We start from the raw sequence: 17,891 nt of genomic DNA, 5'->3' as shown, positions 1-17,891 counted from the left end.
GTTCCTCATGTTGTGGTGACCCCCAACCATAAAATTATTTTCGTTGCTACTTCATAACTGTAATGTTGCTACTGTTATGAATCGTAATGTAAATATCTGATATGCAGGATGGTCTTAGGCGACCCCTGTGAAAGGGTCGTTCGACCGCCAAAGGGGTCGCGACCCACAGGTTGAGAACCGCTGCTTTAGACTATGGTAAGACCTTTCTATTCTTTCTAAGTGAGATAAGAAGGGTCTTATCCTCCAGCTCTATGACATGCCCATGATTACCCACCATCGCCGTGACCACCTTAACCAACATCACTGCCACCACGACAGGCTCAACACCTGGTGCACCAGACCTCTGCCCCTTCCCTCCCACAGCAGCACAGAGAGCACGATGGTCCTCCTCCCGCCGTTGAGGCAATGTCGGCACCGCCCTCCCCATCACATGGCCCCGTGAGCACTGCTCTGTGAGCCACCAGACCTGGGCCCTCTGCAGGGGCTGGTAGGGTTCAGAAATGGCCCATCCATCCCCGTCATAGCTAAGAATCTGGGGAGGGGGACAGGCGACGCCGTTCCCTCTTCCAGGCTAAGAAATCATTATTACAGCTCAGCCATCACAGCGCCGTTTCCACTGCACTTACTCCCGCTGGCCCCACAGAGCAAGGAGAGAGGCAGGGGATGTGCATGGATTGGCTGTGTCTTTCCACTCGGGGCTGAAGCATCCATTTCCCTGGAGGACGAGGCCCACGTTAAAGAGGTTAAGTGCCCGATGACTCCTTTTATGTCAAAAATAAACACCCGGCGAAGCGGTGGCACTGATAGGCTTCACCCTCAGATCTCAGGAAGCCAACTCCCCATCTCCCTGGAAATCCAAACCAAACAGGCTCTTCTCCTGGTGCAATTCCAGGAGTGGAAGCCGGCCTAATGAGGCAGCCCTCGCACGCTCTCCCCTCCCCTTGGCAGCATTCCTGCCGGAGGAGCTGGATAAATATAGGCCTTAATATTTAAAACCCTGGCCCATTAATCTCCTGGCTCCCTGCCTCCCCAGCTCGCTCTCCATAACTACCCCCCCAATTCATTTTTAAAGCCCAGCTTGATTATGCAGCCAGATAGTAATTTCAGTGACAAATGACAAGTTCAGTCCCTGTCCCAGCCTATATCTCTTGCATGATTTAAGTTCCTGCTCTACTTTTTGGTGAAGTCCAGGTAATTTAGAGCTTGGCTGTATGTTACTGCCCTGTCTTCCTCCTGTTGGACGTGCCATGATCTGTGTATGCAAACTTCAGAAGCCTTCTCAGACACGGCCTGGGAAGGGACTCTAACTTCCGATCACTCTTATTGAGGCCCCTTCTTCCCCAAGGGAATGGTGGTAGGGAAGAGAGACCACTTAGCATTTCTCTAACAGAAGTCCAGAAACTCCTGCTGACATGCGACGGCTTGGGGGGAAGCAGGACGCCTGGTGAGGACGGATTTTAAAACCCTAAGCGTGAATTCCTCCTAGGTGTGCGTGGCAAGTTTGTCTCTATGATCCAACAAACGCAGGTTTCCCCTCAACCGCATCCTTCTCTTATCTCTAATAATAAGACGACGGTGAAGAATTCTGCCTGAATGAGTGGCTTTGTTCCCACCCATCTCTAGTGGTCAGCTTAGTGTAGCAGCATTTCAGGTAAAAACCTGTATCCAGGTAGAGAAGCCATTTTTAGAGAAAGTTGGAGGCACCGGAGAGGACCCTGGGCCTTACAGGGTTGGGTAGCTGGTGGGCCTGACCCTGGGGACACACCTGTGCTGCTCGGCCGGGACGTGCTGAGCTCTCCATTTGCACCATCTCAGGCAGAGCAGCGTCCCACGGGTTCCAGCTTGCCTGTCACACACCTTTCTTTCCCGCTGACCCCTGTCGGCCCTGGAATCGGCTACTTCTGTCCCAAACTGCCTGGGAAGGCCACGCCCTCTCAGCCTTTGTGTTTATAAGTCCCAGGAGACTGGGTGGGTCTGAGACTGACCAGATTCTAGGACACTGTGGCCTAAGGTCTGACTCAGGGGCCAAAAGCCTGGACGTCATGGGCCTGGGGCTGCTCCTGTGCAGGGAGCACTGCCCGCGCCAAGTCCAGGTCTCAGCGCCGTCTTGTGGGACCCTCGTGATGAGTTACGCACACGGCTGGAGGATGCCCTGAGCCAAGTGAAGCCTCAAGTCCTGCTCAGAGCCTCCCAGGTCAAGGAGGAAATGTCACTGGGGAGGTGAAATGACTCAGGACTTTTGGGGAGAAAAATGAGCGTTTGCTGAGGCGTTAGGAATTTGTAACATATGCAGATTTCTTACCCCAACTCCCCAGCCAACCCAGTTAGAGTCTGCCTTTTAATAAACGCCTCCATGACGTTTTTGAGGTTGAGGACCACCGGTCGAGAGTGACCCAGACACCCAGAGTCTGTTCTGGGGCCACCCTGGGTGGGTTGGGAGGGGCCGAGCACGGAGGCAGGCGGGCACCCTCAGCCGTTCCCAGCTGCCTTCCTGTCCAGCGCCGCTGCGAGCCGCTCCATCGCAGTGAGAGCAAGGCCGCTCCAGGTGCCAGCTCTGAGCCTGAACAGCCGCATCCGGCCACTCCCGATCCCCGTTTCCTCACCCCCCAGGGCTGCTGCTTCCTTCCTATGCAGATTTCTTACCCCAACTCCCCAGCCAACCCAGTCAGTCTCTGCCTTTTAATAAACGCCCCCGTGACATTTTTGAGTTTGAGGACCACTGGTCGAGAGTGACCCAGACACCCAGAGTCTGTTCTGGGGCCACCCTGGGTGGGTTGGGAGGGGCCGAGCACGGAGGCAGGCGGGCACCCTCAGCCGTTCCCAGCTGCCTTCCTGTCCAGCGCCGCTGCGAGCCGCTCCATCGCAGTGAGAGCAAGGCCGCTCCAGGTGCCAGCTCTGAGCCTGAACAGCCGCATCCGGCCACTCCCGATCCCCGTTTCCTCACCCCCCAGGGCTGCTGCTTCCTTCCTGCAGAGTTAGGATGAGGACGAAGTGAGCACAGGGTCAGTTCCCACCTGGACTATTCCTTGTCCCCACCACCTCCAAAACCACGAGACACGCACCTAGTGCTGCAGAGGCTGGGGCCAAGTCTCGTTGGGGACTGGAACCCAGGTGGCCCTCACCAGGCTAACACAAGGCTTTCCCACTGGCCACAGAACTCCCTCTGCATGCTAGACGTCTGAGTACCTCGGGGGGACGTCTAGGATCAGGAGAAACAACAGCAATGAAACAGTTGCTCTCAGACCTGAACGCAGACCTTGTGTGCTCGCCTGAAATTCCTTGCTAGGCAGCAGTGCTGAAGGTGAGCGAGCTTAGGATAATCCGGGCATTTGCTTGTTAAGACCCTTAGACAAAAATGGAGCGCCGGAGGAAAGCCGGGGTAAGCCGGCGAGCTCTCAGGCACAATCTGTGGATTTGTCAGAGGCCGTCTTGGCAGCTAAAGGGATAAGCCCACAGTGCTGCCCAAGACGCCTGACCTGTGAAGTGTCTTTCAACCTGCAGGCCTTGGAGACGAGGAGGGGAGGGGAGGGAGCGAGGCTGGTGAGGGGGCGGCAGGGCTCTGAGGCTGTTGGGAGGAGAGAAGCAGGGTAGGATGTGCAGGAGACGGTAGCTCAGAAATCCGCTTCGATGTGCTTTCTTCTTCATATGTATTCCCATCTCCTCCTCGTTGACCCTCCAAGACCCCAGCTAGCCCTCTTCTGCACAAGAGCAAGGACCTATTGATTTGTTTTGTTAGAGGGAAAGAGCGGGAGAGGTTCCTTGTCGCTGAGATTGGAGCATCTCCCTGTCCAGCCATGGGGGCCTGAGGCCATCCCAGAGCCAGTGACCTGAGAGACAGTCTTCCTCCATGAAGAGCCATTAGCAAGAGCTCGAGGCCGGTACGCAGAGGTCACTGGGATGCACAGAGGTCGCTGGGATGCACAGAGGTCCCTGGGATGCACAGAGGTCCCTGGGATGCATAGAGGTCCCTGGGATGCTCAGAGGTCCCTGAGATGCTGGAACACAGCAGCCTCCTGCTCTGCGGAGGCCCCAAAGCCCCTCCACCAGCCAGGCCAGGCCAGCTGCCTTCTCACACAGCCTGCCTCTCGCTCACAGTGTCACAAAGCCTGGACATCATGGGCCTCGGGCTGCTCCTGTGCAGGGAGCACTGCCCGCGCCAAGTCCAGGTCTCAGCGCCGTCTTGTGGGACCCTCATGATGAGTTACGCACACGGCTGGAGGATGCCCTGAGCCAAGTGAAGCCTCAAGTCCTGCTCAGAGCCTCCCAGGTCAAGGAGGAAATGTCACTGGGGAGGTGAAATGACTCAGGACTTTTGGGGAGAAAAATGAGCGTTTGCTGAGGCGTGAGGTAGAACAGGCCACTTAGAGGACCCCTGGCCTGTGTTTGGGTGGGGCCGGTTCTGCTTCATTTGTGCTGTCGTTGTTGTCAGTGTGACCTGGACAAGGCCCTGATTTGACTGGGCGCAGTTTCCCACCTGCCAAAGGAGGGCTTGCCTGTGCAAAGCCCCTCAAGGGCAGGTGCCAGGGGTGGGCGTGCTTTGAAGTCAGGAGAGTGAGATGCATGCAGTACATTCCGTATATTTTGACTTGAATGGTCTTGAAGCCCTTCTCTTGCACTCTGAATAAATAAATTGGTTGGTGAATTAGTTCTCACCGTTTTGAATACCCGAAATGCTCGATTCGCTGTAGGAATGGCCGTTATACCTCTGAGCCACGTTCTCAGACTCTCCGTTCATGTTTTTAGAGACATCAGCAAGAACCAGATATCGGACATCGCTCCCGATGCCTTCCAGGGTCTGAAATCGCTCACTTCGCTGTAAGTGGGGAGTAGTTGCCGGGGATGGGGGGAGGGGTGGGGGGAAATACATCCATCGTTTTCAGGAGGCTTTGTCAAGGCTTTATGTTCCCTTACACACTTGTGGCAGCCTGGTAAGGGAAACAAATATTTCTTCAGGGGAAATTGATCTTGGGGAATATTTCTACAACCCAAATGCATTATTTCTATCGATTAACTGCCCAGCAGCCTTCCCAGTTATTGGCTTTTAATTCCGATGCATCTTCTACTCTAACCACGCTCCCCCTCCCACCCCGCAGGCCTGGGCCGTGCTCTCCGGGGAGGTGGGGAGAGGCTTGTAACAGATGTTTATAACCGATGTTTATTACCCATTGCCCCACGAATGCGGCCTGGTCCAGGGAGGAGCTCATGTTCTTCCCCTGGTTTTCAGACTCTTTCTCCAAACCAGCTCATGGTGTTGGAGGAAGCATCAGCCCCCCACTCCCCACAAGTCCTTCCTTCCTCCGCTTGGGAACCCTAGGGCTGCCCACTGGGTGGAACAGAAGACTTGCCTGTCCTGGGCTCAGAAACCCCCACTCCCACCCTACCCCTGGGCAGGAAGGGGCGGGGCTTTGTCCTGACTGTCAGTGACTCACCCTTGGGCACAGGGGACAGTGATACCTTCCTGCCGAATGCACACTCGGTGACAGTGGTCACAGCAACTAGAACAACCGGCAGCTCTTATTGAGCGCCTGCTGCGTACCAGGTGCTGTGCTAGGAGCCCTGCCGTTCCCTCCTCACAGCACCCTCTAAGACAGACTCCGTCTGAGCTCCACATAGACTGGGGGTTTTATTGTTTCAATCCTGGCTGGATCTCTGGCATGTAGTTATGGTACAAAAGAAACCTCGGTGGACAGACACATGTAATTCATCCAAAGTCCTCCGTAACCAGCGGGAGCAGCTGGATTCGGCCCCAGAATCCACGATCCTCATGCTCTGCTGCCGCGGGGGTGAGGTGAAAAGTAAACAGTGGGACACAGCAAAGGCATCACCGGTCGGTATTGCTTTTGTCCTTGGTGGCCTGCCCACCGGGCAGGAGTGTGGCTGCTCAGAGGCTGGTGCCCACGCTCTGCCTGTTTGCTTCATTAACCAGTGGGCAGGTGAGAAGCTACACAGCTCCCCACCTGGCCCCACCCCACCGAGAACGTGGGAGGTCAGGGAGGTGTCTCCATGCAGCCGTGGCCTTGCTGCTCGCAGAGAAAATTAGCTTCATTTATCAGGTAGGACATCTGGCTGGGATATCAGACAGGACTGCGTGTGAGATTCACGTCTGACGACCACAGAGGAGATGGGAGAGCGGCCCTGTGCCCCCAGGATCCCACCCCTGCCCCACCGGCCTGGTCCCCTGGTCCGGTTTCCCCCTGCCAGGATGTAGGAATAGTCTGAAGACAGCGAGATGCTTCGGTCCTACAGGAAAAGAAATTCAAAGTATGGTTGCCGGACTGAAAATTGGCCTGCCGCTGGCCGATTCTGAACTGTATCGGGGCCCTGTTTAAGGGAATTTCCCCCCCACCCTCACCCCCAGTTTATACATTCACCCCTCAGTGTCACCCTCTGTGCTGAGGAGCAGTGTGGGGACTGAGAAAGGCAGTGACCTGGACAGGCAAGACCTGGGGCCTCGTGGGCTTTCAACACGAACACTCAGTCCAAGCTCAGAGTGGCCACGGGAAAGGTCCGGAAAGCCTTCACCCATCCCTGTCCATTCAGTCCTTCAGCATTGATTGTGCTGGACGCCTGGCCCGTCCTCAGCTCTAGGGCCCAGTCAGGCCACATGGCGTCACCACAGCCTGTCTTCAAGGGCTGGCGGGGAGGCCCAGAATGTTTCTACAGTAAATAAGTATGGGGGTGGGGGGGGTGAGCAGGTTTACAACTGTGAGTATGCAAAACACAGTTTATTCTTATATTATTATTGGTTATTTTCTATACAAACAACTGTAAATCTACTTTTGCCCCACCCTATATATCAGTAATATAACATGATATAATGAGAAGAGAAAAAGCAGTAAAAATAGGGTGACAGGTAGTGAGAAGCAGTAATCAAAATACTCAGGAGAACCTTCCCAGGGAAGAGAGGGCGGGGTCAAGCTGCAGGGCAGGGGTCCTCAAACTTTTTAAACAGGGGGCCAGTTCACTGTCCCTCAGACCGTTGGAGGGCCGGACTATAGTTTAAAAAAAAACTATGAACAAATTCCTATGCACACTGCACATATCTTATTTTGAAGTAAAAAAACCAAAACGGGAACAAATACAATATTTGTATTTGCATGTGGCCCGCGGGCCGTAGTTTGAGGACCCCTGCTGCAGGGTGTGGAGATGGCAGCAGGAAGGGTCCGCACCCAGATGCCACCTGGGGACCCACAGCCCCGTCAGCCTGCAGGGTGTGCTCAGACCCACTAGGCTGGGGGAGGGCCCCCAGGATGCGGGATGGATGATGTGGGGCCCCCTGCCCAGACCCCTGGTCACGCTGCCCACCAGCTCTGCCGTGCGGAAGCTCGGGCATCAGGAGACGAGCAGGCAGTGACATTACGGCATTGGGCACAGTGAGCGGCGGGACGTTAATATGAATTAGAATGTGAGCCTGAGCCATCATGCTGGCTTTTATTTAGTCATTAATTTGTTGAAACATTCATGAGACACACCCGGGGGCCGAGTGAGACGCTCACTCTTCACTCCTAGTGGCGTCTAGAAAACGGGTTTGGTTGCTCTCTCCCATTTACCATCTCCTCATCCTCACATTTTACCTCCTCAAGACACACAGCAGCCTGGATGGGGGGTGAATTGTGTTCATTCAGTGCGCTTCAGGGCCCAAGAGGGAATTTAAAAACACGCACACACCAAACCCTCCTCAGCTCAGTTCCCTCCATCTCAGAGGAGGCCGGGCCCGAGAGGCAGCACGTCTATGCCGTGGGTGAGGCAGAGAGAGGCCCAGGGTCTTCGCGCCTGGGCCGAGGGCCAGCGGGAGCCACGGGGCACCGGCCGGAGTGGAAGACCCAGCAGCCTTCCTCCCAGCTTCCCAAGTCACCAGAGACCAGCCCGTGCCTGGACACCCAGCGTGAGGGCTGAAAGAACCCGGCGTCCTGGGTTCTTGGGGGCTCAGAGGACAGGAGGAGGGCGGAGTGTAGAAGCTGCCATCCCGCCGAGCGAGCTCACAGTTCCTTGTCCCCCCTTTTTCCTGAGAGCCAGCTGGGTGGGGCCCCAGACAGCCAGAGGCCTGTCCAGATGGACTCACAGTTCCTTGTCCCCCCTTTTTCCTGAGAGCCAGTCCCCGACTCAGCAGCCTCTGAGCCAGCTGGGTGGGGCCCCAGACAGCCCGAGGCCTGTCCAGATGGTTGATGGGAGGACTCCGCTCAGGATTCCCAGGATGCGATGGGAGACTGAAAGGAAACGGCCTGTAGGCTGGGCTCAGCCTGATCAATACTGAAGGGGAGCGGACACAGGGCCAGCCAGCCTCCCCCACATCGTAGTTATTGCCGGGGTATGAGTCACATTGGCAGGTCCGGGCGGCACCACAAAGGGACTGCTTCTTCCCACTGGGGGCTGCTTATTGGGCTGGGCTGCCCAGGAGCGAAAGCATAGAGCCCATTTCTCCTCGCCTCCCGGGCAGGCTGTGCCCCCAGCCCAGGTGGCACTTGCGGCCACCTCCCTGGTGACGAGAAGGGATGAGGCGGATGGGGAAGGGGACTCTGACAGCCCTTCCCCCCGAGTGGCGGAGGTGGCAGCCTCCTACATGAGTGGGTCCCGGTGGCCACACATCCACGGTGACCGCCGTCTCTGCGTTCTTTTCCAGGGTGCTGTACGGGAACAAGATCACCGAGATTGCCAAGGGGCTGTTTGACGGGCTGGTGTCCCTGCAGCTGCTGTGAGTAGGAACTGGTTGCTGTGTGTGTGTGTCTGGGACCGTTGGCAGGTTCCGTCCTGCAAACTTGGAGCCTTGCTCCGTAGAGTTCCTCTTTTGACTCTCCACCCACCAACAGGAAAAAATAAATCTGAGCTGTGCCCTTTACCTGCAGCACCTCCTTTTGTTGGAAGGAGGGCCAGGGAGTGGGCAGAGGAAGTCCAAGGTCAGTGTGAACAAACCTACAGGTTACGGCTGGGAGCCTGGCCCAGGCATAGCACTCACCGTAGGCTTGGGGCTGGAGATTAGGCCCGAGCTGAATCCTACAAGGAGTAGGATCTTAGGGGCGTGTGCTAGGGACAGGGAACTAAAACATACACCAAACCCCAGTCCTGAAGCCACGGAGCTGCCGGGAGACGTGTGACCTTGAGGAAGGGGGTGAGAGAATTAGAGAGGCGCCTAATCAGTCACCGATGTGACTCCATCTGGTAAGATATGGCCGAGAGGGAAGTGTTTATTTAATTTAAGGAAGATTTGTTGCCTTGAATTTTGAGCTCTGGGATTATTTATTTGCTTGTATTTCATTCTGGTCATTTGTGCTTTTGTGTTTGAAGAAGATACGTGAACTCTGATGTGGAGAGGTGAGGAGAGGAATTCAGCTCCTCCTGTACTTTAAGATTGTATGATGTGGGGGAGTTACCTCTGGTTTGTGAGTAGGTAGCTGTAGCATCTACATGCATATTCTGTGGCAGCGGGGGGGGAGGTGGTATGTGTGCATGTCCATGCCCATTTTGGCTCCGTGCACCATGATGCCTGCTGGGATCAGAAATTGCTCTCGAGTATCCTGTGAGCAACGGAGAGCATAAGGTGTAGAAACTGCGGGGAGCTCACGTGGCCCTGTGGCTCAGAAGGCTCCGCCCTCTGACTAGCACGGGATGTATGCTCACCGAGGTGTGCATCTGAGTTCAAATGAGTATGTGCGTGTGTGAATGTGTTCGTGTGTATGTGTGTGTGCATATGTGTGTGTGTGTGTATTTGTGTGTCTTTTCTGCCCAGCTGGCATGGCTCGGTGGTTGAGTGTCGACCTATGAACCAGGAGGTCACGGTTCCATTCCCGGGAACCATGCAAGGACACATGCCCATGTTGCCGGTTCAATCCCCAGTAGGGGGTGTGCAGGAGGCAGGCAATCAATGATCCTCTCTCATCATTGATGTTTCTCTCTCTCCCTCTCCCTTCCTCTCTGAAAATCAATAATAATATATTTTCAAAAAATAAAATCACCTCCAAGTCACAGGCAGCGAGGAAGGGGAGAGGGACCTCCTGAGCGGAGCTGCAGTGTGAGGTTCCAGACCAGGGAGTCCAGCGGGTCTCCAGGGGGTGAGAGGCCAGGAGCGAGGATGGAGAGAGGGAGGGCGGCACCCAAGACGCTTCCTGTAAGAGGAAGTGAGGCTGTGCCTCCAGCCCTTCTCTCCTCACATCTTTGCTCCCTGCCTCCCGGTGTCCTCTAAGGCTCAGCCTGGACAGATTCCTCTCGGACAACACGGTGTGTGAGTCATGTCTCGAGGAGGTGCCAGCCAGCTTCCAGGCAGCACATCCATCAGAGCAGCAGGCTGAGAGCAAGGGGAAGGCAGGCCTTCTCTCTGCATCTCCCTCTGCTCTGTCTCGTGTCCGCCTCGCTGCGGGGCACGTTCGTATTCAGGGGTCCCAGCCCTCCGAGGGCCTGGGAGGCCGTTTGTTAGAAGGACAGGACAGGGCCCCGCGGGGCGCTGGGTGATTCACAGATGGTGTTCTCTGCTTGTGGCAAAGAAACTGGCCGCCACCATAAGGCCAGTTAACTGTAGCGATTATTCCCTTGAAAGAAGAGTAACCACAGCATCGGCCTCGAGGTGGATGCGGGGGATGTGGTGTTCCACGGGCTGGGGCAGGAGCCTTTCCAATGTCCTTTTACAATCTGGGTTTGGTGTGAGGAGGGAAATGCCCTTGCGTGTGTGAAGGAGAAACGTAGTGTGCGTCCAGGAGCCGAGCACAGTACATGGCACGTGGCGAAGGTTCGATAAATGTGTGATTTTAAAAGAGGAAATGTATCCCAGCTTGGAGCTGCAGCAGTCAGGGGTTAATAGACTGGCAGGGCTTTGCTTGGGCCAAGCCGGCAACTCCAGCTTCACATCTTGATTTTAAGCAGATGGAGCTGAGTAGCTGGGAGAAAAGAAAAAGCACACGTGCGCACGCACGCACACACACACACACTCACACACACACGACTAAGATTGACACAGCTCGGGCTTCCCAGCTTGGAGCTGCAGCAGTCAGGGGTTAATAGACTGGCAGGGCTTTGCTTGGGCCAAGCCGGCAACTCCAGCTTCACATCTTGATTTTAAGCAGATGGAGCTGAGTAGCTGGGAGAAAAGAAAAAGCACACGTGCGCACGCACGCACACACACACACACTCACACACACACAACTAAGATTGACACAGCTCGGGCCGGCTGTTTGCAGAAAGGACCAGCAAGGGTCCCCGCCACGGGGTTTGGCCTGCTGAGCATTGGAAGGAGGCCTGATTAGATCTAAGTTAGCGCTCAGCCCGCTGGAGACTGGCTTTCTCCTCGTTAGACGGGGAGACGTTCTGATAAGACGGCTCTGATTAGAATGCCCTGGCAGTCGGTAATTTCCTCTCCTTGGACTCCCAGGCTCTTTGCGAGAGGTTTGTGTTTTTTCTCCTCTCTCTGTCTCTCCACGCATCACAAAGCCACGCCTTCCCCCATGGAGTGACCTTGGCTATTTCCCTTTGGGCACCTGTCCCGATGCTGCCAGTAAGAAAGTGGGTGCGTGGTCATCGCTGTCCTGCCTGCCCTCCCCTCCCCCATTCTCTAAACATTTCAGCCTTCCCACCAAACTTGCCAGCCTGGGACGCACACACCTTCCTGCGTCATTTCCAAAATAGCTGGTATGTCGCCCTGTGCTTAATCTGAACAGCGTCAGTTCCTGCAGACGTTCACTGAGGAATGCACGTTCATCAGTTATTAGCAACGACCCTCATTATATTCGGGGGGTGCGGGGCAGCCGGTCAGCTTCAAGCAGGGGGCTGGGGAGGGAGTCAGGTGCCCATCTCAACGAGGAGTGTGCTTGGAGACTGCCTCCAAAACTGCTGAGACCTGAGACATCTCAGAATCCAAGGGAGGACACTGGCAGGTGCCCCCAACTCCAAGGATGGGAGCAGTTGGACAACCGGAGACATGACCTGTCCCAGGCTCCCTCCATCTCTTCCTCGCCGGAAGCAGGGGTGTGCTCTAGCTCCTCTCCATCCCTCTGCCCCCCAGGCTCCTGGGCTCCTGGGACTTCATGGAGTTGGTGATCCTGGGTGCACAGCCCGAGGAGCGCCATCCCCCCAATCCCTCACCTTGCAGGTCAAGGGTCAGTCCTCCCTCAAGCAAGAAAAGAGGTCACTTCCTCCTCTGATGGGCATCTGAAGGCTGCGCTGTGACCACCCCTTCCTTTTCCCCTCCCCCGGGGAAAAGAGCACTCATGTAGTGATTGCGTGGTGTGCGTGGGAAGGCCACTCACCTGGGGCCGGCCGTCACTGGAGGTGGACGCTCTTGTGGAACGCTGGCCACATCCAACGTGAAGTCGGCTCCAGGAGGTCTTAAACCAAACCAGACTGTCTTGGGGCTGGAATCAGTTAAGACAAGCCAGGCACCTGTTGTTTGATTTTCTTGGAAGGCAGACAAGACCATTTGAGGATCTCAGAGTTTGCCAAGCAACATGCCAATTACCGGGCAGCGAGCAAAACGTCACTCCCTACAGCTCACTTTCCCTCACCAGCTGTTTCCCTGGTATCGCCGCTGCCTCTAATAAACGCGCTTGCTTTTACTGAATGCTTAATGTGCTCCGGGGCCTGCGCCCAGGAACGTCACGTGCACCATCCCATCACATGGTTACAGAAATGATGGAAGCCCACTTTACAGATGGGGAAACTGAGGCACTGGAGGGTTGAGTGACCTGGCCATCGTCAGCATGTAAGTCTGATTCCGGAATCCACGCCAGAGACTCCTGCTGCAGACCCAGGCACGGGGCAGGTCCGCAGAACTACCTGGGGAAACCCGGAACAGGAATCCTCACCGACTCCGCCCAGGAGGAAGGGGCTGTGGTCAGCTCCTCTTGCGATGGATGCCTCGTCTCCATGGAACGTGCTTTGGCTGGGGGTCGCTGCCCCACCGATGCTCGCCCTGAGCCCTGGGAGATGGCGATCGAGGAGCTGCGGGTCCTTAAACTGGGGAGAGGGAGATGCTGAGGATGCTCCCAGCAGTAGAGGCAGACATGCTCTCTGACTCATCCTGGAGGGAGGAGTTCTTCCCTCTGTGCACCGGAGCTTCCTAAGGAAAGCCCTTGGGGAGACTCAAGTCTGGGACCTTCCATGCTTGGTCACTGAGTGAATGGTGGACTCCTCTTAAAGGACTTACTAGTAACCAGGTAGCCATCAATAGGCAGGTTCCCTTCTCCCCTCCCCCACTTGCTGTTGGGGGATGGAGAGACAAGCCTGTGGCACCAGGGGAGGTCCCTTGGTCTCCTGAGAACAGGTAAGGGCTCCCCCACCCGGCTCTCCGGATCTCAGCTTCCCGCTGGTTGCCTTGGGAGAGCCCAGCTGTGTGCACCCTGCCCCCCGGGGCCCCCCTGAGTCTGTGGAGCTGAAGGAGATCCTGTTTTTCAGACAGGCCACCTGATGGCATTGCTGCATTTGCAATTTCCCCTGCATCCGGCGTCACCATGACAACCAGTGGCCAGCGGCGCAGTCATTATCAGGAGAGATGTGGACAGTCTCCTTGCCGTTGTTGGACTAGGAGGGCTCCCCCGTGTCCTCTAGTGAGCGTGTAGCATGACGTGGCCCAGAACACCCATGCGCAGAGCAGTGGAGGTTCTGGGCAGGTCAGAGTCCCTCGATCTCACAGCGCCAGGCATCACCAGGCTCCTCCCAGGTCAGGCCTCAGTAAGCTACCAAAGGTCAGAATAAATCCCCCATATTTCATAGGGGAAGGATGAGAGCATGTTTGTTCTAAGGCGGGAGAGTGGCTCTCACTACAATTAATGGATAAAGAAATTCATGATGGCAGAAGGTTAATTGTAGAGAAATTTTTTTAAAGATGAAGACAAATTAATGAGGGAGGTTTGACTCTCTATCCGGCAGCTTAATCAGGGGTCCAGAGGAGCTCCCCTAACCGGTGCCCTCACTAACCATTTATGCCGATGTGTGATGGTGCGGAATACTGCCTGGGATACACAGAGGTCTGTGTGTAACCACAAAGAGCCTTTATTAGAAAGTGTCCCATGCCCTGCGGTTGTGGGTGCCATCTTTCCTCCCGTGTACCTGCATCTGAGTGTGTGTGAAGCAGCAAGTGACTCCTCAGCCTCAGTTAGGAACAGGGTCGCCGTGAAGCCCGCCCTGGCAGCAGCTTGGGCCCGCCCTTCGCCCCCCTTTCCTGGAGGGGCTTCCCTGTTCTCCAGGGAGGGGCTGCTACGCTCCTCCTGGGCACCAGCTTTCAGAGAAGGCCCTGCACTGCGGAGTTTGGAGTTTGCACTCGGCATTTCCACACAAGCTCCCTATCCCAGGAGGAGAGAGGCCACTGTCTCCCGTGGCCCACAGCAGCTATGAGGATATGAACACCCGGGAAAGATAGCTCTGGGCCACTGAAGCCACATGTGGACCACTGGCGTTGCCACGGTGATTTGAATGCAAGTCATCCTTAAACCTGACCCCAGATGTCTGTGTTTTCCCAGCCTAGCAGCCAAGGCTGTGGGCCCCGGGGGGATTAGCAATGAAAAGATCCGGCCCAGGGTAGTCGCTAAAAATGGGGCCTCAGTGGTCTGCCCGGTGGCCTCTTTGGGAGACTGGGTGTGGTGGGTGCTTCTCGCTGATCAGGGTGGACCTCACTCCCCTCCTGTGGTCCATCTCCCCGTATTGCCTGGACCTGAGTGAGTGAAGTGCAAGCTGTGGAGTGATGAGCTCCTGGGAGCTTTCCTGCCCAGCCAGGCCCATCCCCCCGAGGGAGGAGGACAGGAGGCCGGGAGGCCCGGAGGCCAGAGCCCTCCTCAGCAGGACGGGCTGGTCCACGCCCCCCAGCTCCACGCCCCCTGGTCCCCTGGTCCCCAGCGGCTCCTGGTTCCTGCCTGGCTTTGCCTGCAGGCGCAACTCCTGGAAAGGATTATCTCTCCGCAGCATGTTGTGTTGGTTAGTTGATGGGCTGAGCGCTAATCCCTCTAGACACGGAACATATGTGGACGCTGAAAGTGCTCCGAGAAGGGGCGGCGGGTGCCGGCAGAGCTACCCTGGGAAGTGAATTTAGGAGGTGGTGCCCTTCGCCTTCATCTCCTCTGCAAAGCCCGGCTCTTTTGGTTTGGTTCTGTGATGGACTCATTACTAAGTGACTAGGAGTGGCTGGGAGGATGAGGCCCACGCCTCCCGGAAGCCCTCGGGGATTCCCGGTCCCTTAGTGGGAGTGGGCTAAGTGTCAGGAGCACGGTGGCCAGGAGTAAAGTCTGTGGGCTTAGGTGACATGGATCCAGCTCTCAATCTACTGGTTGCTAATTGTGCAATTTTGGGCGAAGGCACTTGCGCTCTCTGAGTCCCAGGGGTGCCCTCTGTCAGGTGGAGAGAACACTTACTTCGTAGGGCTGTGGGGAGCTTCCGGGAGTTAATGTTGGACAGGGGCGTGGCGAGGGCCTGGCCACACATAGAACTTATTACCTATTAGCAATGACCTGACATATCACCTGTTAGGTCCTGTGACCACAGATGCTCACCTGGCCTGATCCTTGCAGCACGCCTTCCCTTTTGTTTATATGACTTTGAGGTTCCCTTGAGTGCTGGGTCTGGGAGCAGGTGTCCCCACAGCACGGTTGGATCTGCTTCTGGGGAAATAGTTATGAACACGACATGCCCCCAGCCCCCTGACTCTCTGGTTCCAACTGTAAGTCCATCAAGCTGGGAGCCAGTTGGGGCATCCAAGTTCTGAGCTCGCATACCAGCAGCCTCTTGACCGCGGCAAGCTGGAGCGCCCCTTCTTCCATGAGGGAGGCCATCGTCTCTGCTTCATCGTTGTCCCCTGGCCTGCCCAGAGGAGACTGAGAGCTCAGGAGAGGGGAGCACAGACGAGCACACCACCCCCCAAATCAGCATTTAGCCAGTGGTCCCTAAAGGCCACAGCCCTGCATGGTGCAAGGGCGAACCATCAGTGAAGACCGGCCCCTCTGTGCCCACGGCCATGTGCTGAGCAGCCCGTCTGCCAGCTTGGTGCCAAGTCCTTCCTAAGGTGCCTCTACACAACCCAGAGGCCAGCAGCGTCGCCTAGACCCAGCCAGACCCCATCCACCTGAGGCGCGCCCAGTGCATTCCAGAGCCAGGGAAGAGCGCCCCTCCCCAGGGACGGGAACCCCTTCCATCGGCCAGGAGGAGAGAATATGGATTGTACGTAGTGGGTCAGAGATGAGCTGTGGAGTCGAGTGGCTGGAGCTTCACTTACTGCTGGGGGGCCACCCTGACCCTCAGTTTCCTCATCGGCAAAATGAGGACATGCGGGTGAGAGGAAATACGGCACAGAAAGGGCTATGGAGGGTGCGTGGCACCGGGCTGCACACAGACTGTGGTCTCCCGAGATGACTCATGATTGTCATCATGTCTCAGGGGCGAGAACCAGGGCAGATCAAGAAAGAGGGAGTGTCGGTCCCTGCAGTGAGGAGGGAGGCCTGTGCTCAGGCCTTCCTGTCGAGCTGCCGAACCCCTTTCCAGTAGCTGTGTGCTCTCTATTTGCTCCATGACCGGGTGTTTCTTAAATGCCCCTCCGACTTGTCCGTGTTCCATGCACGGAGCAGAGGGGGGAGTGGCTGCCAGCCTTCCTCCCGAGGAGAGAGGAGGGACCTGCTGTCAGGCCTCCCCCAACTGGGATCAGTGAGGCCGTCAGCACCTCGATCTGGATACGCAGCTTAATGTTGCCTTTCCCTGCACCCCCGAGTCCTGCCTTAGGAGCCAGGCATCCTGGGAGAGCAAAAGGGACCAAGCCCGCACCCTTCATGCTTCCCTGAGCGCCTGCTCCAAGCAGGCCACCCGCCGTGCTGTCTTGGCGAGTAATTCTGCCAGCCTGGATGGTGAGACGCCTCACATCTTAGAGATAGCACCCCATGCCGAGAGATCTGGAAGCAGCAGGGAATGAGAAAGCATCTGGGTCTGAAAAAGAAGCCCCGGGAGTTCTGAGGGGAGCAGAGGGTGCCAGAGCGAGATAGCACCCCATGCCGAGAGATCTGGAAGCAGCAGGAATGAGAAAGCATCTGGGTCTGAAAAAGAAGCCTCAGGAGTTCTGAGGGGAGCAGAGGGTGCCAGAGCAGATGCAGTTTGGACACTTTCAAGGCAGGTCACGGTTGCCTTGATCAGCGTCCTGCACTCCCCAGAACCAAGCCCTGCAATTGGGCTTATGCATCTGCACTAGCGTCTCAAATCTAAATGCCTACGCAGGCAGGCAAGGTAGATGGAATAGTGAAGGGCAGACAATAGGGAGAAGTGAGGACTGTAGCAAACAGGGCATATGTTCTATCGAAAGGGGCAGCCACTCCATAGCTGCCTCCAGTGGACCCAGATTCTGAATTTTTTTTTTCCAAAAGAAAATATAAATCTGATATATGTGTGCGTGAGAGAGAGGGGAGGGGGAAAGAGAGGGGGGAGGGAGAGAGGGAGAGAGAGAGAGAAAGAGAGGGAGAGAGAGAGAGAGAGAGAGAGAGAGATTTTAAACACTGGGAGGACTGAATGAACATATTTACATGTGGGATGTTGCACTGTATTGCGGGGAGGATCCTATCCTTGGGCCATCGGACGGCACCTCTGAGTGGGCCTCTTTGCTAAATGGTTCACTATTCGCCAGCCCAGACAGTGCCCTCGGGAGGTCCTGAATATCAAAGTTTGGAACAAGTCATTTACCACACACCAATTCCTGAATATCAAAGTTTGGAACAAGTCATTTACCACATACTTCTTGTTTTAAACAAACCAATCAAAAAGTGTGTGTGTGTGTGTGTGTGTGTGTGTGTGTGTGTGTGTAGGGTCCGTTTGTCCCTAACTCTTGGGTGCTTGGCCCTGTGGGCTCTCTAGCTTTGCTCCCTGTTTCTCTGCTCCCTGGCATCCTCCTCAGAATGCCCCACATGCAGGGGCCTGGACTAAAATGTGATCTATAAAGCACAGGACAT

At 56.0% G+C, this 17,891-nt stretch overlaps 1 protein-coding gene across 1 annotated transcript in view; it reads left to right on the top strand.

Moving 5' to 3' along the window:
* SLIT3 (slit guidance ligand 3) overlaps positions 1-17,891 on the top strand; it is a gene marked incomplete at its 5' end in the record, with an annotated part of 542,638 nt that overhangs the window by 458,896 nt on the left and 65,851 nt on the right. Inside the window, 2 exons of the mRNA XM_014543056.1 lie at positions 4,744-4,815; positions 8,621-8,692. Of these exons, the coding sequence (XP_014398542.1) occupies positions 4,744-4,815; positions 8,621-8,692 (144 nt within the window). The remainder of the gene's footprint in view (positions 1-4,743; positions 4,816-8,620; positions 8,693-17,891) is intronic.

This window comes from Myotis brandtii, unplaced genomic scaffold (genome assembly GCF_000412655.1).
Source record: "Myotis brandtii unplaced genomic scaffold, ASM41265v1 scaffold32, whole genome shotgun sequence".
Classification (NCBI taxonomy): domain Eukaryota; kingdom Metazoa; phylum Chordata; class Mammalia; order Chiroptera; family Vespertilionidae; genus Myotis; species Myotis brandtii.
The sequence above is the reverse complement of the archived record's forward strand: the minus strand, read 5'-3'. Positions and strand labels throughout refer to the sequence as shown.